The sequence below is a fragment of the Podarcis gaigeae genome (assembly GCF_964106915.1).
Source record: "Podarcis gaigeae genome assembly, chromosome: 16".
NCBI classification, from domain to species: Eukaryota; Metazoa; Chordata; class Lepidosauria; order Squamata; family Lacertidae; genus Podarcis; species Podarcis gaigeae.
Window position 1 is genome coordinate 8559287 of NC_139693.1, and position 8560 is coordinate 8567846.

At 45.9% G+C, this 8560-nt stretch overlaps 1 protein-coding gene across 2 annotated transcripts; it reads left to right on the forward strand.

Annotated features, from left to right (window-relative positions):
• The first annotated feature begins 2287 nt into the window (after window positions 1–2287).
• On the forward strand, window positions 2288–7603 carry LOC310833227 (uncharacterized protein). 2 transcript variants are annotated; one of them, XM_083715762.1, is made up of 3 exons: window positions 2288–2410; window positions 5175–5268; window positions 5436–7603. In XM_083715762.1, exon 3 carries the CDS (start codon window positions 5559–5561, stop codon window positions 7515–7517), a length of 1959 nt encoding a protein of 652 aa, XP_083571888.1. In that variant the 5' UTR covers window positions 2288–2410; window positions 5175–5268; window positions 5436–5558; the 3' UTR covers window positions 7518–7603. The 2 variants fall into 2 exon arrangements, with proteins under 2 accessions (XP_083571888.1, XP_083571889.1); XM_083715763.1 differs by having other exon boundaries at window positions 2289–2418.
• The last annotated feature ends 957 nt before the right edge of the window (window positions 7604–8560 follow it).

The window sequence follows — 8560 nt, forward strand, 5'->3', positions numbered from 1 at the left end:
GGAAAGGTGACTCAATCCCCACAAAAATTGACTGGCAAGGGAAGCTGATAGAATATTTTGAACTTGCGAAAATAAATGGGAGAATAAGAGGGAAATCAAACCAGAAAGTGAGTAAGGATTGGATAATATTTAAATAATATCTTAAAAAGTACTGTGACAATGCAAATCTCCTGACAGATTCAGACTGAATCTTGAATTACAAGGAAATTGTAAAAGCAAAAATTTCTCTTGATATGCAACAGGAAAAAACAACAAGAAGTGCATATAGACCAACAATGCATAAAAAGTACAATAAGGTGAATCGGAAGTCCGTGTGTGTAATGTTAAATGATATGTTGTTACCATTAGTGTCTATGGTTTGTTTGTGTTGCTTTTTGGTTTATGTTTTATGTAAATTGTTTTGCAATAAATGAATTAAACCAGGCATCCCAAACTCGGCCCTCCAGATGTTTTAGGACTTCTTCTTCTTCGGTGATCACTCATAGCTGAGTAAGATTGTCTTCCATGAACACGGTTTTAACAATGAGTCTGTAAGTGACTGTGGAGGCCAATTCTGGATCCACACATCCTTCCACAGTGGGGACATAGGTTTCCGGGCGTGAGTTGATCACAGTATGTTTTTGCCAAGCGTGCCTTCCTCCTAGCACATTTTGCCCTTGCGTCCTGAGTTCAAGTGTCTTCAAAGCCCATGACACCTTTGGTAAAGGCTGTTCTCCAACTGGAGTGCTTGCAGGCCAGTGTTTCCCGCTTGTCAGTGTTTATACTACATTTTTAAGATTTGCCTTGAGACAGTCAACTTGGGACTACAATTTCCATCATCCCTAGCTAACAGGACCAGTGGTCAGGGATGATGGGAATTGTAGTCCCAAAAACATCTGGAGGGCCGAGTTTGGGGGGTGCCTGAATTAAACAAACTCCTGCGAAGACCCGAATCTGCCTGTAGATCTGCAGGTGCGACCTTCTTGAAATGCCTCCTCCCGCGAGGGAGACAGATGGACAGGTAAAAGGAAAAAGGCGGGAGAAAGGAGACTGGAAAACCTTCCAAACATACAGTGAAACTGGTTTAACTTGCCAAGCTAAGTCTTGTGTGTGGAGGCATGATATACTTGTGAAGCCTAGAAACTGGAGGTTGTAAATCAGGCATAGGCAAACTCAGCCATCCCAATGTTTTTTGGGACTACAATTCCCATCATACCTGACCACTAGTCATGTTGGCTAGGGATCATGGGAGTTGTAGTCCCAAACCATCTGGAGGGCCGAGTTTACCTATGCCTGTTGTAAATCCACCCTTTTAGATAATGCTAAAGTGGAATTAAGATTGCCGGAAGAAATATCAACAACCTCAGATATGCAGATGAGACAAAATTGATGGCAGAAAGTGAGGCGGAATTAAAGAACCTTTTAATGAGGGTGAAAGAGGAGAGCACAAAATATGGTTTGAAGCTCAACATCAAAAAAACAAAGATCATGGCCACTGGTCCCATCACCTCCTGGCAAATAGAAGGGGAAGAAATGGAGGCAGTGAGAGATTTTACTTTCTTGGGCTCCATGATCACTGCAGATGGTGACAGCAGCCATGAAATTTAAGGACGCCTGCTTCTTGGAAGAAAAGCGATGACAAACCTAGACAGCATCTTAAAAAGTAGAGACATCACCTTGCCAACAAAGGTCCGTATAGTTCAAGCTATGGTTTTCCCAGTAGTGATGTATGGAAGTGAGAGCTGGACCATAAAGAAGGCTGATCGCCAAAGAATTGATGCTTTTGAATTCTGGTGCTGGAGGAGACTCTGGAGAGTCCCATGGACTGCAAGAAGATCCAACCTCTCCATACTGAAGGAAATCAGCCCTGAGTGCTCACTGGAAGGACAGATCCTGAAGCTGAGGCTCCCAGACTTTGGCCACCTGAGGAGAAGAGAAGACTCCCTGGAAAAGACCCTGATGCTGGGAAAGGAGAAGGGGACGACAGAGGACGAGATGGTTGGACAGTGTTCGCGAAGCTACCAGCATGAGTTTGACCAAACTGCGGGAGGCAGTGGAAGACAGAAGTGCCTGGCGTGCTCTGGTCCATGGGGTCACGATGAGTCGGACACGACTAAACGACTAAACAACAACAGAAGTGGAATGCATATAGAGGTAAGGAAAGCAAACCACGGTTAGGTGTTGTTTCCCTTGGGCCCATCATGTCCTGCGAGCGGAAATGGCCATTCTTCCGCCGGGGACTTTTCTCACTCCGCCCGCGACTTATTTCACGCCGCGTTTCCGACGTCGAGGCGGACGCTGCGCCTCTGGAGTCGCGCTGAAATGACGTGTGCGGGAGGCGGCGCTGCGAGCGCGCGGGGTCCTATTGTTGCACGTGGCGGCGGCGGCGGCGGAGGGGTGACGATGGCGCCTCTAACGGCGGGTGGCGGAGGTGGGCAGGTGGGTGGGTCTGCGTCGGGCCTGGGGTTGGTGGTGAAGAAGGGCTGGCTGGAGCCCCGGATTAGCTGGGAGGGGCGGGAGTGGGAAGGGGCAGCTGCCCCTCCCCCCAAATCAATAAAGATCAATAAAAATACATAGCAGACAGAGGTCTGCCCCCCCCCAAAAAAAATCCTGGCTACGATCATGCGTGGCGGGGACGATGAAGAGGTGGAGGGCGGTGGTGGGGTTCCGAGGAGGAGGAGGGTAGGGTTGCCAGAAAAATACAGTGGTACCTCGGGTTACATACGCTTCAGGTTACAGACTCCGCTAACCCAGAAATAGTGCTTCAGGTTAAGAACTTTGCTTCAGGATGAGAACAGAATTTGCGCGGCAGCGGCAGGAGGCCCCATTAGCTAAAGTGGTGCTTCAGGTTAAGAACAGTTTCGGGTTAAGAACGGACCTCCGGAACGAATTAAGTACTTAACCTGAGGTACCACTGTACAGGACAGGGAGGTGCGGTCCGGGGAGGGGATATTACAGTGCCGTATAAAATAAACAAGCTATAGCTTAGGGCCCCACTCTCTTGGGCCGCCCCCCCCCAAAAAAATTATGAGTCTTTGTAAATTGTGTTTCTAAAGGAACTTTTGTGATTGCCAAATGCCAATGGGTTTGCATTATTAAGTTTGTTATGCATGAAACATCATTTTAATAAAAAATAAAAATTCATTGCAGTAGCACCTTAGAGACCAACTAAGTTCATTATTGGTATGAGCTTTCGTTTGCTACTGGAAGGAATTTTTATTTATTTATTTTTGTTTCGACTGCAGCAGACACGGCTACCTAGCTGTAACTGCAGTGGTACCTCAGGCTACATATGCTTCAGGTTACAGACTCCGCTAACCCAGAAATATTACCTCAGGTTAAGAACTCTGCTTCAGGATGAGAACAGAAATCGTGGCAGCGCGGCAGTAGCAGGAGGCCCCATTAGCTAAAGTAGTGCTTCAGATTGAGAACAGTTTCAGGTTAAGAATGGACCTCTGGAACGAATTAAGTACTTAACCCGAGGTACCACTGTACATCATTTTAAGTTAGAGCTTAATAATTATTTCACTATTAATATATTTATTCTTAATTGTATTTCACTATATACTTATTGTATGTCAGTTCAGCAGTTACTTTGATAAAATATATGTTTTGTTATGTGCAAATGGCTTTAGATACCTGTTAGGTCCATAAATTACCATATAGCATATATTCAACACAAAAAAAGAGCGACAATTTGTTGTTGACAAAGGACAGCTGGACATATAAAGGGCCCCATTACCTTCAGTAGCTTAGGGGCTCATCAAACCTAAATCTGGCCCTGATTCCACCCCACCCCCCGCAAAAAAATCTGGTGTTGAAGTGACTTCAAAGCAACCCATTACAATCCACTGCAGCCTAACGGGATGGCCCCTCCTGGATTTGTCACAGCGCATAGACGCGGATTTGTCAATCTGCCTGCACTTGGCTACCCAGAGCTTAAATACATGACCTTTCAGACACCCTTTCAGACACTGCATTTGGAGGGGATCCCTAACTTGGCGGAGAAAAGAGAGCTGAAGTACAGAACAAAACTATCCATACAGGACGCAGCGTTTTACATTGAAATACGGGACAATCCTGTATTGTACAGGACAGAGAGGGATGTGGGTTTCTTTGCCCTGACCTCCCCCAGCGCCTCTCCACTTGGGAATTGGAAGCCGCCCAGAGTGGGTGGGGAATAAATAATATATTATTATTATTATTGTTGTTATTATACGTTGCCTCGTTGTTGCCCAAGATAAGTGTGTAGCAAGGCAAGTTTAGGTCCACAGCATTGTGCGTGAGGTGGTGGCGTATTTGAAGATGTCTCTGTCTAGAACCAAGTTTGTTTTGATCGACATGTCTGTATGCCAGAGCTTTCCAAACTGTGTGTCGCGACACTTTAGTGTGTCAGCTGCAGTGTGTAGGTGTGTTGCGTGAATGCTCCCTGCGAGAGGGGTTTGTTAAACCCCCAGTTTGCTAGTAAAACTGATTCACTGTGTCACAAAATGAAGCACATCTAAAAAGTGTGTCACCAACATGAAAAGTTTGGAAAGCTGTGATGCAGGCCCTTTAGCTGAATGACAGGTCGTGTTTTTTATGCTGTTGTCACTGGATTGTGGAATGCCCTTCCCTTTGCCATACACGAAGAAGCAGCCATCATTTGGTTCACATGTCTTGCGAAAGCTTCTTTTTGGCCAGGCTTTCCCAGACCCATAAGACTGGACTCTGTTTTACATGTGTGAATCCTCTGGATTTCTCTTTTATTTGATTGATATGCCTTTGTAGGGACGCGGGTGGTGCTGTGGGTTAAACCGCAGAGCCTAGGACTTGCCGATCAGAAGGTCGGCGGTTCGAATCCCCGCGACGGGGTGAGCTCCCGTTGCTCGGTCCCTGCTCCTGCCAACCTAGCAGTTCGAAAGCACACCAGTGCAAGTAGATAAATAGGTACCGCTCTGGCGGGAAGGTAAACGGCGTTTTCGTGCGCTGCTCTGGTTCGCCAGAAGCGGCTTAGTCATGCTGGCCACATGACCCAGAAGCTGTACCCCGGCTCCCTCGGCCACTAAAGCGAGATGAGCACCGCAACCCCAGAGTCGGTCATGACTGGACCTAACGGTCAGGGGTCCCTTTACCTTTATGTGCCTTTCTATTACTGTTTTATAGGTTTTTAGGTTTTTTCCCACCTTTTAAAATTATGTATTTGGTTTCTTTAGGCCAGGCTTCCTCAGCCTTGGATCCCTAGATGTGCTGGGAAGAAGCGAATTTGTACCTTTCAAAGCTCTACACATGCACCAGCCTTCCTCACAGGTTTGCTCCCTTACCCATCCACATCACAGTGAATGCTTTGGTGAAAGGGTGGGATACAAAAAGTGAAAAATAATAGTACACATCTGAATTCTGAGGGTTCTAGTCTTTTTCCTGAAGGATACATGAATTGCTCAGTAAGTAATTTTCTGTCTTGTATTCTTTTGTAGGGCTCTTCGCTCTGTTATAGGAGGCAATGCTGTACGGTGTTAACTTCCAGTTCCAAGTTCCGTTCAGTCTTTCGCCATCTTTCCTAACGGCTTTATCTGCATTCTGTCCTTCTGCGTGACAAAATGCCGAAAAGAAAATGTAGATTTTCTGTCGAGCTGCAGAGGAAGTATACCTGTTTCAGAAGAGGTAGAGATGACTTTGAAGGTGAATGCTTGGTATGTAGACCGGGTACGTTTGTCTCTGTGGCACATAAAGGAGGACGTGACCTGCAATCGCACATGGACTCCGAGAAACACAAAATAGCAATTCGAGGAGAAGCTTCTTCCGCAAAATTGGCAAACATTTTGGTAAAACCCTGTAACAGCAAATGGGAAGATGAAGTGACCGCAGCAGAAGGGACTTTCGCTTTTCACACCGTCAAACACCACCACAGTTATAATGTGATGACGTGCACATCAGGCCTCTTGAAGACGATGTTCCCGGATTCCGATATTGCAAGGAAGTTTTCAAGTGCAAAAACCAAGACAGAGGCAATTGTAAATTCTGTATTGGCTCCTGATTGTTTGGAAAGCGTTCTGAAAAGCCTTGAAGAAAACGAAATAGGTTATTGTGGCGTTTCTACTGACGCGAGTAACCATGGTCCGGTCAAGGTGGTTGCAATAGTTATTCAGTATTTTGACTGGAAAAGTGGCGGTTTGCAGTCCAAAATAATTGAAATGAAAAGCCAACCCAATGAGAGCGCAGACACAATCTTTTCGTACGTGAAGGAAACGCTTGAGAGTAAAGGACTGCTAAAGAAATGCATAGCGTTCACAGGTGACAACTGCAACACAACGTTTGGAGGGACACAGCAGGATTCAGAAGGAAGGAGTGTGTTTGCAAAGTCGAAGAGTGAGCTGGATAACAAAACTTCACTTGGTGTGGGGTGCCCAGCGCACATTTTGAATAACTGTGTCCATCAGGCAGCAGACACGTTGGACGTCGACGTTGAGAGCATCATTTTCAAGATATACCAGTACTTTCACATCTATAGAGTCCAGACGGAGCAGTTAAAGGAGTACTGTGAATTTGTGGACACTGAATACAAAAAGCTGCTGTCCCACAGCAAGACACGCTGGTTGTCGTCCTTTCCGGGCATCACTAGACTCATTCAAGTGTTTCCAGCCGTAAAGGCATTTTTCCTCTCACAGAATAAACCACCAACAGTGTTGCAGGAGTTTTTTGAGCATGAGCTTAGCGAGGCTTACTTATTGCACCTGCAGTCTCTGATGAGTATGTTTCACTCCTACGTTTTAGAACTCGAAAGGGAGAATAATTCGGTTGTGGAGATTCTGCAAGTTCTGCTTTGTGTCCAAAACATGCTCGCTGAACGCAGGAGAAACAGCTTCATGTCCCTCAAGGTCAAGAGCCTTCTGAAAGAGAAGCGTGAGGCGGGTCTCGGCGCGGAGTGTGACAAATTCTGCGCAGAGGTTAATAGCTTCTATGACAGCTGCATAGAGTATCTGGAAAAATGGATGGAGCCCATGAAGGAGTTTTCATGCTTCATGTGGATGTCTCTTAGTGAGTCGCTAGAGTGGGACAAAGTAGGACCTTCTATAAAGTATCTCCTGGACAGAGATGTGTCCATAGATGAGGGGAAGTGCTTCGATCAATTCTGCAACCTTGAGAAGTTTGTGGATCAGTTTAAAGGTGACGACGAGTTCATTAAGCTCCAGGCACACCAGAAGTGGACCAAGTACTTTGAGACTTCCAAAAACGTTATGTGCCACTCGGAACTTTTGAAGATGGCCCAGGGTTTTTTTGCCCTCGCGTCGCATCCTGCAAGCGCGGGGTTCTCTTTCTCTCTGAGCAAAGAGAGAGGGAACTTATCCTTGGACTCGCTGCGAAGCATGGTGCTACTGCAATATAATTACAAGCACGTTACTTGCAAGGAATTTCACGCCTATCTCTTAAGCAATAAGCAGCTGTTGAACAAGATCAGATCTACAGAGAAATACGCTTGGGCCAAACAGCGTCGGACAGAAGAACGAAGTGCCTCTGAAAGTGTTTCAGGAATTTCATACAGCGTACCGATGTATTGAAACACATGTTCTATTTTTTTATTGTAATTTGAGCACATTTACTTTCACAATTGCTTACGTATTCGATTATAACCATTTCGATCGTTTGTATTACTATTATTTTAAAATGAGAGTCGTCATAGCGATCCGTAGTTAAAGACAGAAGTCAGGAAATGTGTATTCTTTTTTGCTCTTCAAAATATGGCATCCCTCTGTATCTTGTCGTTTCTGTATACATTAGCAAGAGGCGCTTCCCCAAGATGGCCGTCCCAGCTCAGATTGACTGGCTAGTTTGTTTATTTGAAATAATAGAGTGAGAGATGCGGAGGGCAGGGCGTGGTTGATTGCCTTTGGTTAACTGCAGTGAGATTTGTTTGCATGTTTGGAGTTGGGGGGAAGAAGAAGAAGAAGAAGAGTTTGGATTTGATATCCCGCTTTATCACTACCCGAAGGAGTCTCAAAGCAGCTAACATTCTCCTTTCCCTTCCTCCCCCACAAGAAACACTCTGTGAGGTGAGTGGGGCTGAGAGACTTCAGAGAAGTGTGACTAGCTCAAGGTCACCCAGCAGCTGCATGTGGAAGAGCGGGAAGCGAACCCGGTTCACCAGATTACGAGTCCACCGCTCTGAACCAATACCCCACACTGGCTCTGGGTGGGTTGTTGGGTCAAGTAAAGCACATTGATTTGTATGCTGTTGGTGGATCCTTGTTGACTATGGCTAGTTTTTAAACACTGCACCGATAAACTAGTTTGGGCCAAGACTTTTCAAAACGCAGCAGGCAAAATAGCTGCCTTAAACAATCATAGAATCATAGAGTTGGAAGAGACCACAAGGGCCATCGAGTCCAACCCCCTGCCAAGCAGGAAACACCATCAGAGCACTCCTGACATATGGTTATCAAGCCTCTGCTTAAAGACCTCCAAAGAAGGAGACTCCACCACACTCCTTGGCAGCAAATTCCACTGTCAAACACCTCTTACTGTCAGGAAGTTCTTTCTAATGTTTAGGTGGAATCTTCTTTCTTGTAGTTTGGATCCATTGCTCCGTGTCCGCTTCTCTGGA

Bases quoted from the DNA above. Each gene is read 5' to 3' on its own strand.
- LOC310833227 (XM_083715762.1), top strand. From the start codon at position 5,559: ATGCCGAAAAGAAAATGTAGATTTTCTGTCGAGCTGCAGAGGAAGTAT.